We start from the raw sequence: 19,755 nt of genomic DNA on the forward strand, positions 1-19,755 counted from the left end.
ACAAATAGTATCCGGGACGGGCGGCTGTAAACATTTGTGGTACAGAACTGTTTATGATCTATTAAATTAATTTCCAACTAAGTGCATTCGAGAGAGAGAGAGAGAGAGAGAGAGAGAGAGAGAGAGAGAGAGAGCTATGTCACCACCTGTTTGACACCCTGTCTACTGGATTATCCTGACTTTCACGGCTCGTTCAACGTTCGAAGGCCGCGCTAATGTTCCCCTTTCCATCTCCTCAGTATCCAGCTTTCTTGAAGCATCAACCGAAGAAGTCAAATGGTCCAAATGACTGAACACTATGGGACTTAACATCTGTGGTCACCAGTCCCCTAGAACCTAGAACTTCTTAAACTTAACTAACCTAAGGACATCACACACATCCATGCCCGAGGCAGGATTCGAACCTGCGACCGTAGCGGTCACGCGGTTCCAGACTGAAGCGCCTAGAACCGCACAGCCACACCGGCCGGCCGAAGAAGTCATGTTTTCCTCATGTCATAAACTATATTCACCACTATCGGCCAATTTCGGTTTAAAGATAGAAAATGAAGTCAAAAAGTAAGAGAAAATACCGAAGCATGTTCCCAGTCCATAGTCTATCCAACTGAATACAAATCAGTCTACACAAATCAGTGTACTACGTAAACGATCACACCTACTGCTAAACGAGCTATACAGCTCAAATGAATTATCCTGTACATGCCTGTGGGTGGACTGAATCAACTGACTGATCTATCCAGATGGATCAGCGATGTAGTTGGCTGTGCCAAACGATTTATGTTGATCTTGGACTCCATGCACGAACTTCCAGTAGCATGCTTATGGTCACATGCTTCTGTACACTTGAAAATGACTCAAGTTGAAACTGGTCAATAGTGGCAAAAAAAAAGAGCATCTCATTAGACTAATATGCAGCCTCGGCGGAACCAAATCAATATTTAATGACTGTGGAAAATTTGTTAACTCAGATATGGTCGTTCATTTGAATTGAGGCATTCAGTAAGCAATAACAATATGGATGTGACCTCTCTCACGCAACTGGGAAGATATGCGGTAAAAACAGTAGACGCATTCATCGTAGTCACATACTCAAAATGGTACAAATGGTTCTAAGCACTATGGGCCTTAACATCTGAGGTCATCAGTCCCCTAGACTTATAACTACTTAAACCCAGCTAAACTAAAGACATCACACAGACCCATGTCCGAGGCAGGATTCGAACCTGCGACTGTAACATAAGCGTGTTTCCGCACTGAAGCGCCTAGAACCGCTCGGCCACAGCGGCCGGCAGTCACTTTTATTTCTTTTCACGTACAGTCTTAACTGGAATTAGTAGTGAAGTATTTACGTATGTTTCTATTACTGATGCATTTAGTTTCTGCTTGAGTGTTACCTTTCATGCCCTATGTACTGCGCTAGTCCACACAGTAAGTGGCGTGTGCTTATTGTGCTCTCATACTCCCAAAAATGAGATAATCGCTTTGTAGCACTCAATGTAAACATGTTGATGGAATAACAAATAAATTGCGAGTTTCCGAAATGTGACATCAGAATCACACTTCCCTATCCAAAATCTCTGCAGACGAATATTAGAACAGTTCCTTTATGGTCTCCAGACGATATCTTACTACTCCATCTGAGCTACAGTTGCTGTTTCAGTTCCAATGAACTAGCAGCATATAAAATGCCAACGCCTTACAGCAGCATACCTTAAACTATCCTCCCCTCTCATTATTAAATAATGAAACTGCCTTAAGTAACTCCGAAGTTTAATACCTACTTCAGACGAATGCAACTAACTTTTTAACAGCGGGCAGAAGAGGCAGACTTTTATGCTGCAGCCGTGAAAAAGGCGATGTAATCAAACAGTAAACAGACATCAAAATGATAAACGAGTCTGAAGGACGGAAATGCGTCATGATCTGGCGTTATCAGTAGCACCTCGAACTGTTTTCCGCGTAAACAACGCAGAGCATAACAGGTGGTAGATTACATTAGGTAGACGAATTGTATCCAGACTGAAATAGTAACACTCAGTGAAATCAAGAGCATCATACTTCTAGTCGAGATTGAGAAGGAAAAACAAACAAGAAGAATTAATTTTGGCACGCACGAGCTACACTCTTCGAAACTGCATCTCACAATTTAGCCTTCGCTATACATCAGTTCACCTCATTATTATGAAATTATGAAACTTTACAGAAATATTCCAATTGACAGCCGGCGGTTCTAGGCGCTTCAGTCTGGAACCGCGCGACCGCTACGGTCGCAGGTTCGAATCCTGTCTCGGGCATGGATGTGTGTGATGTCCTTAGGTTAGTTAGGTTTAAGTAGTTCTAAGTTCTAGGGGACTGATGACCTCAGATGTTAAGTCACATAGCGCTGAGAGCCATTTGAACCATTTGACAAACCTCCTGTGTAGGCAGAAGGGTAAACCTTTGAAAACTTTTTTATCGAAACTTTTTTTTCGAAGCTGGATAAAGAGTAGTGGATATTGCTACAAGATACATGCTCAGCACAGTGAAGGAATGACCATAGTCAAGAAAACGAGCGAATAACGTTACCAACTGGTTTCCAAACAGTCTACGCAAGCCAGGAGAGTATCTTGTTTCAAGGAATGAAAAAACTGGCTTTCGACGTGAAACGTAGAATTTGATTTGCCGCAGACTGTCAGTTGTAAAACATGTACCTGTAACAATCACTGCACTGAAAACAAGAGCTCAACAACCCTTAAATGAAAATATGGAACACTTTAAACGCATTCATTTAAAACAAATTTACGTCAGAAAATACGTACCATTATAATCGAACCACTATTCAGAACATTGCATAGGAGGCTACGCATTTTGAGACCATCAGCAACAATTCAAGATATCCAATAAATTACAATTCATCACATCCGTGGATAAAATTTTATACAAACTTTACACAGACAGCCAAAGACATACAAGTTTTTATGGACTGAATATACATTTCGCATTAACATGACAGGAAATGTGAAACCACAGTAACAAGTGATGTTTAAGTTGCTGTGCTTTATTTACAGTAGCTCATTTCGATCAAAATCGAAAGGTTTCTGCGGGAACAGCGTTTGTGCTGAACAGCCTATGGCTATTCTTCAACGAAGTTACAGCTAAGAAATAAGTTAAATCAAATATGACAAATTGTATTGTAATGGGATCGAGGCGAAAATTTCGTCCAATCGTTTCATACCCACTTTTTAAATCTAGAGCTGCTATCTGTTGACAATGAATTTTCCCATTGTGTAAAATACAAAACCACAGAAAAAAGAAAACAGTCAGCAGTGAACAATTGAAGGCGACTCACGTTTCCACCATCTTAACCACTAATTCACTTGTTTTCTGAGGTGGTACTCATACTGCTAGCGATAAAATCATTCTGCTCTCTACAACAGATTACTCTCTTATTCTTTCAAGAAAATAATTTACAAACAAATTGTTTTATGAATAAGAAACACAGAATTTTCCTTTCCAAGTACATTTTGATAACACAAAAATTTACATCGGACATAAATACAAGCTGGTGTTAAAAATTACATTTGAATCATTTGTTTTGCTCTACATTTAACACACAATAATACAATATTAGTTTCTTAGAGACATATCTAGGAATTATAATCCTGTGACACTAGTGGTGGTTGCCTAATCAAACAAACCGCAATTAGGTGGTACAATATAATTATGCCCCAGGAACTAAACTCCATAGTGTTAATAAAGGAACTGTCATCTTCAGAAACCCCCAAGTCACAGATAAGGGCGGATTGGAATGGCGGAAACTAAAAATTTCATAAAATAATTGTGTACAGTGAAAGTGAACCTAAATCTCGTAAAAAAAGAAAGGAAGGAAGTACAGGTTATTTAGTGGGCACGTTGTTTTCCATCGATTCCTACAGAGTACGGGACCAGCAACATGTGTGTGCTGGATAAATTCAGTGTAGATGCAGTTTACACTCTCCTTAGATTATTGAAATACCGCAAATTCTACAACGTCAAATAGAATCGTCCCATGAAAGCAGTTTCTGTTTATTACAGTACTGTATCCGGACTTACAGGCTAACTTCGCATCCGATCAAAAATTGGTCGCAGGTGTAATCAAAGACAAACCCATAACTAGCAGCAATAATGCGAAGCCAGTGGCTCCTTAGGAGTCGTAACGCAGCTAGTGCACTGTACCTAAAGTGTCAGTCAGCAAACACACGGCACGTGCCAGCCTCGGGGGGATTTGGACGCAGTTCCTTCAGAAACGTGACGTCTTTGGCGAACCGAGGCGGGCTCCCGCCTCTCCGCTATTTGTCCTTAGGCGACAAAAACCCCCCGGGCCTGCCTCCTTGTGGTGAAATGCCGTAACGAATCCCATAAATCTCCGGCAACTGGGGAGCGGGGCGAGGAAAAAATTTAGTACGCCACGCTCCTTTCACAGAACACAAAAAAATGCCTAAGGACCCCGTAGGAGAACATTCCTGTATAGACAAACAACATCACGCATCGTTAAATCCATTTGACAAACAAAGGCGCGTAGCTCCTAAGAACGACGACGCAGTTGGCCTATTGTCCGCGCTGAGATGGTGCGGTCGCCACATCATCGATATTGCAGACACTTCTCTCTGCTCGGAGAGTTATACATACTCACAAGACAGTTTCCTGTTACCCACATACCGGTATTCCTCAAATATTTCAGTTGAAAAATCTGCTCTGACTGAAGTATTTGATTGAACTTTCACTGCGTGCTTAACGGCATGACTAAAATGTCTGTAGTGGCAATTAACACCGAACAATAGAAGGCGTCAGGACATCTACAGGAGTAGGGGAGAGCGTTGTGGCGTAGTATACCTTTCTTCAGACTTTCACCATTAGACAGCCCTGTAACAGAAGTTTAATACCATTTCTTATTCCATTTTTAAATGCCGGCACTAACTTTTTATAGGCTGCAGTCTTTTTGTACAATTAAAAAATTATTCAAGAACATGGAAGTGTTCCAGATGTGAAAACATGGTACAATGTACCTACACACCTGACAAAATATTCTACACAAATTTAAAAGCGTTGCAATAGAGTAAATCTTGTCAATATTATATTTAGCCTATTACTCCACTACACGCCAATAATCAGAAAGTGAAATCAAATTATGCAGAAGTATTATCAAAAACAAATTACAAGTTAAATACATTTTGAAATAGAAGCTATCGGGAAAAAACCAGTTTCGAATTTGATGATAGGTAAAATTATTAAGACGCTAAAGAAACTCAATTAATTCGCAAAAACCATACGTTCCTGTTTCGCGGTATAAGGTGGTCCACAAAGCACGAAGTGTGACTTAACTCTCCACAGATTAAATAAACAAATCTAAAAATAAAATTCTGTGCCTGAAGAATTAACAATATTTTCCAAATAACTTTAATATATTATACAGAACTTAAATGTTTGAAAGCAAAACGTTTGCAAGTGCTGCACAAAAAAACAGCCTCATGTCTAACAACAACGAAGTCTGTAAAAACTGCGGGAACTGCTTGTAGCTGTCTCAAGCACGCTTTTCTTCATGTTATTCTAAAATCAATCACTAGACTGAAGTACCGACTATAAAGCATGTATTCTTACGCACGCTATCCTCCATACACAATACTCTCCTGTACTCATAATAATCAGTTGAACTTCAGTTACACGATGAATCAAAAAAATCTGAAGATTGTTGACTCGGGTAAGTAACTTGGGATTACAATTACGAATAACTTAAATCGGAACGATCACACAGGTAACATGGGGAAGGCGGACCAAACAGAGGTTTGTTGATAGAACACTAAGAAGGCACAACAGATCTATGACTAACTGAAGAGATTGCCTAGATTGTGCTTGTTTGTGCCGTTCCGGAGTATTTCTGTACAGTCTACAGTCCTTACCATATAGGACGGACGGAGTATATCGATAAAGTTCAGAAAGGGCAGCTCGTTTTGTATTACAATGAAATAGAGGATGTAGTGTTTGGGATATGGTGAGTTGGGGGTAGTAACCACTAAGACAAAGGCTTTTTCGCTGCAGCAAGACGATTTCACGAAATTTCAGTCACAGTTTCTCTTCCGAATTCGAAAATATTTTGTTCATTCCCACTTACATATGGAGCAATGACCACAGTGATACAATAATAGTAATCAGACTTATTACGGAAGACTTAATTTGTTTATTTTGCCTAAGACTTATTCGAAAGTGGAACATTAGAGAAATTTTCTGAAAGCGCTTGTACAGAATACTCACTTTACTTAAGTTTGAAGCTCCTCTTTTCGTTCTTCCGTGTTTGCGATTTAAAAACTGCGTTGTTTTGGATATCAGCCCTATTCAAACACAATTAGTTTATTTTTATATTTCCCCAGACATGCATCGACACCAGTGTGCCAACTTCTGTGGGTTAATTTTTTATTTCTGTAAAGTACAATACCACACTTGTAATAATTTAAATGCTGTAGGCCTAAGAATACAATATTTGCAATTAGCTACAGAATAATCATATGGATGTACCTACAAATAAGGTGGTGATTATATTCTTTATCTTCTTATTCCTCTCTCATGAGAAGGAAAAGTGACTGTCTTCTGTTAGTCTAAATGGTATGAGACACATTTTTATCCAACCAAACCTCATTATGTACGTAAAATCAGCCAACTATGGTCGTATTATGCATGATGAGTCGATCTCATTTCCACGTTATTCAAAATTCGTAATCATTGAAGTACATCATGTAAACAGATGTGCAATCAACCGCTTGTAGTTTTTACCCACACCGAAAGCCATACAGTCAAGTGCTTACTAAGGATACATATGCTGAGTTTTTACACATCACCGGATCTGTCCTCTGTACGGCAGGTAATACAGAGATCACTGACTCAACACCAAACCTATTGTGAGATGTAAAGCGTTACAAATATCAGTATTTGTGCTTTTGCTAAAAGGTATTAAGCGCCCAGAAACAGAGGGTGCAATACACGAAATATTTCATCCTGCTATTACGGATTTACTAATAGTATGTTTATAAACGAAAAACGTTAAATATGTTTTCGTGCAATTAGTTCAGAACGCAAGGGAAGCGGGAGGCTGGATAACGTACTATGTAGATTCGAATCCAAGAAATACTGCTTCGTATCACCACCAACATGTATCCTCTTTTCACAATGTCGATCGCAGCGTACTTACTGGTATATACTAGTTCAATATTACTGTTCACAGAGTGCTTCTTGGCGTATTTTGCGCGTCGTACCTTGTACTAGATGCGGGAGTATCCCCATTTGTTGTACAAAATCGTAATCACCTCACAAAGTCGGCAGTAGAATTTACTTGGAAAAATCATTTCCAGTTACGAACTGCTTCAAAAGGTTGATAGGTTACAATCCCTTGCCAAGAGGGGAAAAAAGGAAGAAGTTAATACTATGTACAGCAGCTAAATCGCCTGGTGGTACACAGATATAAACTGAAAACTAGTCGTTTTTATGTAAAGTGGATACCGCGCCTCGTCAAACAGGACTGTAAACTTAGTCTCCAAGTGCCAAATTAAAGGCAGTTGCTGTAGCCCGTATTATACTCCGGCGGGAGTACCGTGCACGTACGAATTATCAGCTTGTTCTGCTAATAACACGCTCCCGAATAGATTGTTGTTATTATATGTATAATCTTCGCTAAGCTGTTGCAAAGGCGAAGAAACTGGATACGTAACGAGCTGTCAGAGCTGATTGATGGCGGCGTAATAACACGGCGGGGCCCGCAGAGGCAATTACAGGCGTCGTGGGCCGTTCGCGGGTTTTCAGCGGCCGCCGTGAGAACGGGCCGCTTTCCGGAGACTCGCATGCGGGCCACATCACGTGCACAATACGTGTGTCCGGCCAGTCCTATCTGCTGAGAGCCGGCTGCCTAACGCTACTGCCACTGTCTACGAAGAAGTTTTACGCCTGCCCGTGTTCCAGGAGTACTAGAAAAGCTCGAGCAACACAGAAAGGAAGGGCATGACTATCTACTACGTATACATCAAAGCCGGATACTAAGAAAAACCTATGACTACAGACGGAAAGGTAGCAGAAGTGTAGGAAGACCACGAAGAAAATAGCGCGACCATCATCATTAAATTGTTTGGTTTCGGAACAGCAAAACGTTTCTAACCCGAAAATGTAGTGATGGTGACTTACTTGGAAACTGTCAGAAGAACGATGATGTTTTTTACCCTAAAAGTTTCATTTCTCTTATGTTAGAAAATGACAGTTCTAGTTCTTCAGACTATAAAGGGTTTCACTAACTAGGGAAATGCTCTCCGCACTATATTAATTTTAAACGCGAAGTAAACTCGTTTTTAAAACTTCATTTTCTGCAAAAGAGTTTCTTTTTTCTGCACATTATGTTTTGCAGAGCGCGGTGTTTTAAAAGCCTAAAGTTAATTCGAAAACATAGAGAAAGCGTCATCAGGCGGTTCCAACGGCCGCACGAGCATTAAAACTTATTTCTGGGCGTTTCGACAGTTGGTATTGTCCAGAAAAACGTTTTACAATTTACTCAGTGTGGTGAGTACATTGTGTAAGACACAGAGTAAGGTTAAAGAAAGTGATCTCCTTTATAGCATACCTCTTTACATAAAAGCTGCACCACCCACCTGTCTACATGGCGGTCATTGCGGCACACTCGTATATCCTACTTCAACACCGCAGGTTTGATACTATTGATCAAAAGGACAATATACGTATGCTTTGAGCTGAACGTAGTCAGGGCATGCATTTGGACCAAACATCGACAGCGCAACATTCTATGAAATGCTTGAGACGCAGTTTTGTCTTTGCCCTTTATCATCCCTATCAGTTTCAGTTAACAACCACCACACACTTTATATACAGCAGAAAAACATTGAATACCTGTAATGCTTAGAGTACAATCAATTACAAATGAGGTATCATGCATTTTATAAAATATACCTCGCAGCTGTTGTCAGTCGCCTTTATTGAGCAATAGCGAATGTTCGGGTGAACTCTTGAAAGCGGTTTAGTGCTTTTGAAAACTACCACGTCATTTTAGTTTAAATTAAAAATTTGATGAATGCTGAAAGTGTGATTCTGTTTGTTACGAAAATTTATAGAATCAATATTTGTTACAGAGGGTAAAATAACCTCATGTTTAATCTGCACAAGACAACAAAGGAGAGAATAGGGCACATACTGAGGCGAACTAATAGTCTTTTTCCCTTGCTTCACTGTAATCATTTGCGTAATAATAGTAGTAGTATTTGGCAAGATATAAAATGCAGGCTGGCAACAGCAGGAAAAGCATTTCTGAAAAAGAGAAATTCGTTAACATTGAATATAAATTTAAATGATGTTTTATCGACGTTGGCTGTAGCTGAACTCTGTAGCTGTTGTTCAATTAACAATTTCAATAGAGTTACGTAACCAGCCACAAATAGTGTTTAAAAGGCTTTATTTTTCTGTAGTGTCTCTTAATGGCACTGCATTAAAGCTTTTGAAAGGTTTTTAAGATCTCCATCAACAGTTCTTAAAACACTGGATACTGAAATGTTAGGAACTCTTTTTCCAAAGCCATCTGTGAAGAGTCTAGCCCTGTAAACAAAGGAAATGTGGATGATAAACAATTCACACCAGAAGGTAACAGAAGCTTTTCAGATCTCGTGCTAAAGATGAAAGGTACATCAAGTAACTAATGAGGAGGTACAGAAGACAAATGGGGAGAAAAATTTCTGCTATAACTTCATAAAAAACAGACTGGTTGTATGACACAAGCTGAGTGAATAAAGAACTGTATACCAGCTAATGGAATATGTGCGTTGAATAAAACTGTGAAGGGGGACCAAGAGATGGAAACACCACTCAGATTGAAATCGATGTAGCTTGCTATAGTTGAGGTGGAGGGCCCTGCGGCTTCTGCTGCTCCTACTTCTGAGTAAAGGGTTCAAGGAGCTTGAACATCTAAGGTTATCAGACTTCTGTTCACCCCCCGGGACGGAACCTGTGTATCCCATATGTGTACTTCTAGAGTAAATTCGTTGCACATGTGTGAAAACGTTTTCTAAATACTCGTGTATCGTGTGTCTGAGGTCGGATGGGTACCAGCCCAGCATTCACTAAGTGGGATACCTCCTAAAAACCACATCCGACCGACGGGCCCTCATCGTTAATCGGCCGGGCGAACAGAAACTTGTACTGGATACGTTAGGGTGTAGGAATCACTTTGGTGAAGGAGGGAAGAGAGAGACAGAGAGGAGTGATAAAAACTGTAGTGGAAGAACAAGGTTGGAATACAGTCAACAGGTTCAGAAGGATATAGGGGAAATTAGTTGCACAGATGAGAACAGAATTGCACAGGATACACTAGGGTGGCTAACTGAATCAGACCAACCTTCGAAATGAAGACGATAACAACAGCTCAAAGAGCTATCTGTTCATTTTGAGGATCAATCAGTAGCAGGCCTACCCAGTAATAACAAGAGAAAATGTACGTAGTTACCTGTACACTGTCTTGTTTAACATTACTGGTTCTAACGTGCTTGCGCTGTTTTTCTAAGAAGCAAAACGAATCAAATGTCTATGCGTATGAGAGAAATTTTCGGAGATTTGAAAAGATTCTTTGAAATTGTTATCAATCTTTAACAAAATTCTTAGTATAGCCGTATTGAGGGACAAATAGCAACCGAGAGCCATTCGGTCGCTGTCCCGAGAAGTCAGCCGAAGCCCCTTACAATAATTCTGCCGTAAAGAATGAGCAAACGAGGAGGGTGGAGCGAAATAATATTCCGGAAGAGCGGGGCTATAAGACGCGGGGGCGGCTACCCGACCACTTAGGGCTGCGCCGGGGGCGTTTGTCATAGCGGCCGCTTCCGGCGCTGCGCGGCTGAGTTATGTGCGGGGGTGGTCGCCGGGGGCATAACTCAGCGCGCGGCCCGGCCGTCTCAATTAACGACAATTAACTCCGCGCCGGCACGCACGGACCTTGCCGGCAGGAGCCTCCAATTACCAAGTACTGTACCCGCAATGACGGCCGCACCGCTCTGTAAGCGCAGCCGAGCACAGTTTCATCACAAGCTGCCGCGGGCTCGAACACACGTCATCGTCATCTTGAAAATCACCTCTGCTGTATTAGCAACGCGTTAGTACGAAATAACAGGCACGCAGCATCGATGCCGCATACGTGCGTTGCACTCTTGACGATGTGTAAGAACGACACATCGTAACGCCACTTATATTAACTGTGGAATAAATACGGGTGCGTATTAATCCATTCTGTATCATCTTTATGATCGTAAAACTAATGTTATGACGTGTTGTAACAGTGACCAAATTCGTATAACTGCATTGTACCAACGAAAATTAATGATGAGTGGAATGATCATATAAAATTAATTGTTGGTAACGCGGGTACCAGGTTGAGATTCATTGGGAGAGTCCTTAGAAAATGTAGTACATCAACAAAGGAGGTGGCTTACAAAACACTCGTTCGACCTATACTTGAGTATTGCTCATCAGTGTGGGATCCGTACCAGATCGGGTTGACGGAGGAGATAGAGAAGATCCAAAGAAGAGCGGCGCGTGTCGTCACAGGTTTCTTTGGTAACCGTGATAGCGTTACGGAGATGTTTAACAAACTCAAGTGGCAGACTCTGCAAGAGAGGCGCTCTGCATCGCGGTGTAGCTTGCTCGCCAGGTTTCGAGAGGGTGCGTTTCTGGATGAGGTATCGAATATATTGCTTCCCCCTACTTATACCTCCCGTGGAGATCACGAATGTAAAATTAGAGAGATTAGAGCGCGCACGGAGGCTTTCAGACAGTCGTTCTTCCCGCGAACCATACGCCACTGGAACAGGAAATGGAGGTAATGACAGTGGCACGTAAAGTGCCCTCCGCCACACACCGTTGGGTGGCTTGCGGAGTATAAATGTATATGTAGATGTAGAAAATTCGTGGTTGATAGCCAGGTACTTTGTAAAACTAGAATCGATGCAAAAGCGGTTTGTGACAATTATTAGTGTGTGTTTGTGCGGTTACGGGAGGATCTAAGAAAGAAACGTACAAAATTATGAAAGATGACCATGTATTCACTGCCTAGGAGTAGCTACATAAAAATATTAATTTCCCGTGGAACCTCCAAAATCTCGTGATTACTACTGAACTTTTTGGCCAGTACGAAACAACTTCCTGTAAAACGCATTTGAAAGAAATTCTTTCTAACAAAAATAAAGGAAAGATAAGACAATATCAATAAACTGTGGGAATACTGGCCCGTCTGTTATCCAAACAACTATTATGTTTAATGCTCAGATATGTTTCAGCGTGTTTGTTCCATCATCATCAGTGGCTATTTTTACCCGAGACTTACTCTGTATAATCTTAGGTCGTGTAAGACAATTCTTCATTATTCTATGACTTCCTGTATTCGTCTTCGTGATGCCTTTCCTTATACAGGCCTAGACAGAAACAGAACAGGCTTTATAGTGAACCACATTCACTGACAACTTCAATCTTCGAATGCTTCAAAACATCGGCAATGAAGAAACGGAAGCAGTGTATGTTTACAAAACATTTAATAAAAGACGATTTCTGAGACGGGAATCATTGTCCACCAAAGATGGAGCAAAAATATTAAAAACTGTCACATCTTCTTAGCAAGCGCTCCAACAGCGCAGTCATTCGTGGTCCACTCAATCTACGTTCCAGGCACTGATGAACTGCACTAGAGTAGTGACAGTACTCAATCTACGACGCTACTCACTCGGAACATGTTTACAAACAGTGAAGCAAGCATAAGCACAAATATTTTGTTATTATATGTAAGCAATCACGAAAATCTACTGGAAAATACGAACTTACACAATGACTAGTTCGCCGAGTAAAATTCGTTTATCATTTCCCGTTATTAGTCACCTAAAAGACAACATTATCAGTACCTGATACAACAAAAATGGCTAATAATCTTAGTTGCCAGTATACAAACATACGGTCTCAGGAAGTAGCTCACAACCATTAATACTGAATGGAAGTTGAGTTTGATTTTTTGGACATCTACTAACAACAGATACCTGATTACGCGAACATTATTTGATGTTCAGCAGAATCTCAACTGCTACCTCGCGCCTCCCTCGTCGGCAGCAAAAATACTGCGTCCAGAACGGAAGGACCCGCTATCAGACATGCACTCTATTCACCACCCCCTGTGTTCATAGATTTACATTCGAGCCCGGAACCCCCAAAAAAGAGAAAGAAGCAGAATATAAAGGAGGCGAGCTCACCCTTATGAAAAAGGAATAAACAATGGATTTCATATTTCCGAAAACGTGAGTTCGCAGCTAGGTGGGGAGCGAGAGACCGCGTATGGAAAATTTATTCGCCGCGTGTGGGGAGAAGTGGCCCCGCTCCGGAATATCATTCTTCCTGCGGGCGAGAAGGCGGCGCTGGGGTGGACGCCGTGATGCAGGGCCTTCGGACGGAGCGCAGACTGCTCCACACCTCCCTCCCAATTCACTTACCGAGTTCCCTTACCCGCGTCTAAGGGGCGAACGCTACTTCCCAGAATTTATTTCAGCAAATCAGAAAACTAGACAAATCGAACGTAACTGGCGCACACATCACCAGTTGCTGTGTACACGTGTAACTTCGAAAAAATGCGTTCCATTTAAAATTATTAAATGCTCTGGGCAACATGCAGGGTATGGCTTTCGTCTCTGCAAGAGACTGCAATTCTGTTGCTTCCACGCCGCTGGAAATTGCGGACGTCAGCTTTGATATACTTTGTTATGCAAACTAGTTTTCTTTCATTGAACTGTTTATTGTTATGATGTATTTGCTTTAGATTTCAAAGCAACCACCCCTGCGCCATCAGGTACATTAGCACCGCCATTGATATGATATACCCGTCATTGTCATTGATGTGATATACCACAGAAAGTATGTGCTGTTTATGTGCCTCAGCATCCTGTAGTGTTGTAACAAGGCTCTTTCTCAAACCTGGGCGGCTGCCGGTTCGACAGAATTACTGAATATGGCTTTGCCTAAGGAAGAACACCCACCAAGCAGTTCAAAACAGCAGCGCCTTAGCAATATATGTTACATTATCCGCTTTTAGCTATTTAACATCCGCAAGGACACCGATTGTCTTACTTCTATCCAGTAACACCTCCGGAACGTATGGCCTAGACACACAGAAAGTCAGGCTGACAGATACCTCCAACTTAGCGAGAGCCGAACCAAGGTTACTGCACAAAGATTATAGGCACTTCAGAACATTATCAGTGCCAATGACTTTATATATACATGCGGTTCTTAATACTTTAACATTGGCAAATCATTTTTCAGTGGATATAAATTGCGCTTCTTACGTCAGAAGCTGCCTTTCTAAGGCAATGGCAATGCTGAATACTAGCAATAGGACCTTTTAAACGCCTTATCCACCGTTGACAGGAGGACAAAGAACGGGACATGAGGCGCACACAACACATGTCATGGCGAACGCTGATAAACTAACGACCGCCTTATCTCCTTGAAGCAGCGAAATTTAGCACGTTTAACAAAGCGGACAGCGACAGGGGGCCGAAGTACCAGACCCGGAGCTAAGGTAACGGTTCTCAGTTTGCCCGACACTGGATTCAAATTATTATAATTAAGCGGAGAGGAACACCCTCTAATGCACACAACGTTCTAACAGTTGCATGGGTCTTTATGAAAAACGAGTGAAGCAGTGCCTCCTGTCTAAGTGTTTCTACGTCTTCTTGGAACGATATAAAATGGACTGGCTCGTTATCAACCGAGACATTTCGTCTTTGGTGTCTGTGAGGTTCTTGTGATTCACGATCTAGACGGTGCGGCAAATAACGCGGATGGCGACCGCGTTCAGAGCAGGCTATACCGAGGCATTCCGGAATGCGCATAACTCATTTAATGGAAGCAAAACGATGTGCGAACTATACGCATAATGTTCTTGTTCTACCGACACCTTTGACAACTCAACAGTCATTCCATTGCGTCGCACAGCCTAATAAATAACCTGTAATCTGTTTCGATCTTTTATCAACACTAAAAATATGTCTCACTCGACCTTTGTCTCTCCGGCGAGAAACAACTAGTCGTAGAGATGGAGGTAACGAAGGATTCACAAAGCAAGTACTTAAAAATAACAAGGAAGGCCGTAGAAGGGCAAGCAAAAAAGCAACGGTAGGTGAATACCAAACTAAAATAAGCAGCAATTTATTGGAGAGTAGCAGTGTGCCTAGAATACAGCGCCGTTAACAGGTATGTTGCCGCCACTAAAAGATTTATTGACGTATTATCACAGCAGATGAGAAATAAAAGATAGGGACAGCAATCAAATGTCACAAACGATCGCCAAATAGATAGTGAGCAGAGGATATATTGATAGGACAACATTAGATAAACATCTCGAAGTATCGGCATTGCTACAAAACACTGAAATGCCACAATCGCGCCTCTCTGCAGCTATCAACATCGGACCTTTCCAAAACGCAACGAAGAAATCTGGACGCACTGCTCCGGATAACATATACGCAACCCGGCAACGATTCTCACTCTTGGCTGTAAGCAGATTCAGGGCCCTTATACAGAGAAACACGCAGTAACTATGTACTATCAGTACAGGCAGAAAGAGGGGTTTCCGGTGTGACAAAAACGCACACTCAGAAATATAAACCTGTCGTATTACTTCCACAAAGACATCACTTTGCGACCATAGTGATAGTTGCACAAAACTTGTGTGATTTCGACGGTATGCTGTAGCTTAGCTATGTTCTAGGAGTACAGAATAGGCAACAGTTTAGGGGAGAAAAATCTCTTACAATAGGAAGCTGCTGCATAGAAAAAGTTTCAGTAGCACAAACAGTTTCTACTGTCAGTGTTCGCAAATTATCATTGAAAACCTTGCAACGTTTTAGTTCCATGGACGAACTGAATTGTGTTCCTGTTTTGCTGTCTCACACCATCCATTACTCATCGAGTGAACATACGCTATTCGATCAGTCTCCTGTGACTTTGTGTTTTAACAGAGGACAGGGGAAAAATTGGACAATTACCAGCAGAAAGACAAGAAACCGATAATGCTCGCATCCAGAAAATATATCTCAGTTTTGTTTCGTAAATCCGATACACAGTATGGTAACGTATATTGAAAGCCTAAATGGATGTGCCAACAGTTTCCTTGCCTACGCTCTACGCTTGTGTGTGTAACAATGCACGAGGTTAATAAGCTGCATATGATGCAGTAGAACGTAGTTCACTCCAATATGGAAATTAAGGACAGCAACATAGCAACGTGTATGTACTGTAGACGTGAGTAATTCAGTTTCTTTGGACTACAGTAACATTGACTGAGAAGCGTATATTAAATTACAAGAGAACAATATAATAAACTTGCTGATTGGGAACGCGGCACATCCTATGCGCACTTTTATATCAGGCTGCCCATTCTAAGGCACAATAATGACGTTGCAGAATCCAGGCTAAGAGACACAGGTCATATTTACAAATTAAAAACTGGTGAAAATCATCAAATGCAACCAGCGTACAGTAATATTTTTCGACGCTATATGCGAGTACACATCCGGATACGAGAAGTGGAGAAACGGACGCAGTGAACGGCCGACGCGAAGCCCACCAGCCACTGCGGGTCCGGCGGAGCGGTCGTCAAGCATGCGGGCAGAGAGCCGCCACCTGCCGGCAACGGCAGAGCGCGCGGCCGGGCTCTGCCGTGCCTCTATACGCACAGGCGTACATACCTCTAGGCTACGCAACACTACGACACACCTGCCCACTGGGCAATGCTGAATCCGCGTTGAGCAGCGCAGAATTCTACAACGTGAAACACAGGGCTTTCGCACTTTCGACACCTTCCCCCCCCGAAGTGGTTAGAAGCAGCATACTGCCAACCGTCTGGCCACTACATAAGAAACGCAGCTTACTACAGCATCAGGAAGGGGGGGGGGGGAACTAAATCACTTAATTATTGTCTGGAAACATCTGTTTGGTGTGGCCAATGTGTTTGTAAATTATCCCGAGCACTACCTCAGCCTCCCAACTGTACTTCGAGAAACTTAACCAGCTCCTTTACCTGAACTGTTACTCGGACGTTACAGGCACCCAACCACTGGTCACAAAATCATCTTTTCTCCCGAACAAAGAATGCCATAGCAACAAATGCACAAATGGTACGCGACTTCCGCATACACACGCACGCTAAACTACTGAGCACCAAAGAATAAAAACAACAGAAAGATGCGTCTACTTACAGCTGGATGGCAGTAGGCCGGTCCTACCTGCGACGCCGCAGGGTACGAGTAGCCGAACTGCGTGTACGCCGACATGGGTCCGCACAGCACGGGAGCAGCAGTGTCCGCCATGGGTCACAAGCAGAAGCGGCTCGCCACACCTCTTCACATAGCAACCGCTCGAAACGCACTCGGAAAATCACTCCCCTACGGCGGCCAGAACGAACAGTTGCACCCCCTAAACACGCCGCCGTACAACAATGGAAGCGGCACAGTCTTGACAATTTCGGCAACAATGAGTCCGCCAGGAAGGCGCCGCACCTGACCCAGGCGATGCGTACCCCGTGACTCGCGCGATGCGACTGGCTCTCCTCTGCCGGCCGACAACCGAACGACGCAGTCGTGCCTTCCCCCTCCACCGCCTGGGCGGGGCGTCTAGCGTTCCGGCCAACGGCCGCCCTCGCTCCGCCCGTCACAATGTGTGCTTCGGCCAATGAGCGCAAGGGGGCACGCCCCTGTTGCCCCTCGGACGGCTGCGGTTGCCACGCCTACTGTACCTAATCCCCTCCACGCCGCCACGCGGCCGGTTGCCGCCGCCGCTCCACAACAGGGCAGTCAATATGCTAATGCTGCCCTTTAACCATTATAAATAAAGCAACTGATTTCGATTTGTCGTACTGAATAAATTGAGAGCCGCTGTTAGTATCAAATATCCGGACACGGAACAAGTGTTCTATTTAGTGAGTTTGGTCTCGAGAACGCAGCAGGCACAGTGTTGGAAAACCTGGGCTATGAAGTTCGTAAGGGAATGCACTTAGAAATCCAAACGCACAGGTAAAATTGACACTTCGCCTTAATCGTTGATAATCAAACGCATTCTTTTCAAAAAATACTTTGAGGCAGTGTTTCACAGCCAAACACACAATGCTTTCTGGAAGCAGGTTGGAAAACGAAGATGTTACTGAAACTAATATGTCTTATTTTGAACGATTTCTGGTGTTTCGTACCTGGCTATTGTTACGACCGCGACTGCGTAGACCGAAGATAACCATTTCAGGAGCAAAGCTGTAACAATAAGCCCTACAGTTGGTGATAAATTTACTCTTTATGAAAGTCAGCCTTCAGAGAGAACAAAAAAATAATTTTACTGTTGGCAGAGCTTCTTTCCCGTTTTATGTGTATGAGGCAATAAAGTGTGTGGATGGCGTGTTTACTGATGGTATGTGAAGGCATTAATTTAGCAAATGCGCTCAACTTATTTATGTGCTTAAAGAAAGCACAGCCAGCACTGTATTCTAACAAATATCAATGAAACAGAAATATGGCAATAACTATTCATTACAGTCTGGACTGTGCCTTGAAACGAGAGTACAAACCTCGGAAAATTCGTGGCAAATATATTTCAGTCCTTGACAGCATAAGTATAAATACATTTAACTGAATTTTCCTAGCGTTTATCCGGTATCACCGAATGATCTTTTCATCTGCTGTGTACTCCATGTCAGGCTACGAAGCACAAAAAATGGCGTTTCAATAGTGTTGTGCAATCTCGGATAAGTCCGGACTAATTTGGTAATTGGTAGTAATATTTCATACAGGAATCACAAACTTCCAAACCTAGCAGTTTGCTGCAATTAAAACATTGCTGAGTTGTGCATCAATTAACACTAATTGTAACTCACAAATGTCATAAGTAATTTTCGAACTTCAATTAAAAAGAATGGTTTTAAACGTCTGTGAATGGATTTTTCACACGGAACAGCTGCGTTAAAGACTGCACAATTTTGGAAAAAAATAGGTGTTTATTAAACACTTTAATAATTTGGAACCGAGAAGTAGTTAATGATGGTGGACTGTCCTATGACTAGTAATGTACCATTTAAGTAGTATGTCACTGACATTTGATTGGTGATTCGTTACTAATCATCACAGTATCCTTTTGCATATGGGTAGTGGCGCATTTGTGACGTCTGTGGTTGATACACTCACTCTTCTTGCGGGACTTCCACAAAGCTATTTGGGAAACGCCACAGTGGAACAATTGCCTTTATTATGGAAATGGATTCATGCCCATAAATACGAGATGTGATCAAAAAATAACGGGAATTTTTGCTTTTCTAAAGTATATTTATTTACTTATCTACCTCAACTTTGTCCCCTTCAAAGCAATCCCTCTCAGATAATATACACTTGGGCACCACTTTTTCCAATCTTGGAAGCACTTCTGGAATTCACTTTTCGTTACGGTGTTCAGCTCCTTCAGCGATTCTGCTTTTATCTGCTCAAAGGTGGCAAAACGATGTCCATTCGTGGCTTCCTTCAATCTTGAGAATAGAAAGAAGGCGCAGGGGGCCATGACTGAGACAAAATAGCGGTTTCGTTTCTTGTCAGAGAATCACGAATGAACACTGAGGTGTGAGCGAGAGCATTACCGCAATTTGCACGAGCTGTTTTGCCACAATTCTGGTCACTTTCTTTGGACTGCTTCACGCAAACGGCG

The 19,755-nt window shown here is 42.3% G+C and overlaps 1 protein-coding gene across 2 annotated transcripts in view; it reads right to left on the reverse strand.

Annotated features, from left to right (window-relative positions):
- Window positions 1–17,632, reverse strand: part of LOC126186917 (homeobox protein araucan-like) — a 323,994-nt gene extending 306,362 nt beyond the window's left edge. Inside the window, exon 1 of one of the 2 annotated variants that reach the window (XM_049928252.1) lies at window positions 17,304–17,632. In XM_049928252.1, coding sequence (XP_049784209.1) covers window positions 17,304–17,387 — 84 coding nt within the window. In that variant the 5' untranslated portion in view covers window positions 17,388–17,632. Of the gene's footprint in view, window positions 1–17,276 lie in introns of both variants that reach the window. The other variant, XM_049928251.1, reaches the window with a different exon arrangement.
- Window positions 17,633–19,755: the final 2,123 nt, after the last annotated feature.

Source organism: Schistocerca cancellata, chromosome 1 (assembly GCF_023864275.1).
Source record: "Schistocerca cancellata isolate TAMUIC-IGC-003103 chromosome 1, iqSchCanc2.1, whole genome shotgun sequence".
Taxonomy (NCBI): Eukaryota; Metazoa; Arthropoda; class Insecta; order Orthoptera; family Acrididae; genus Schistocerca; species Schistocerca cancellata.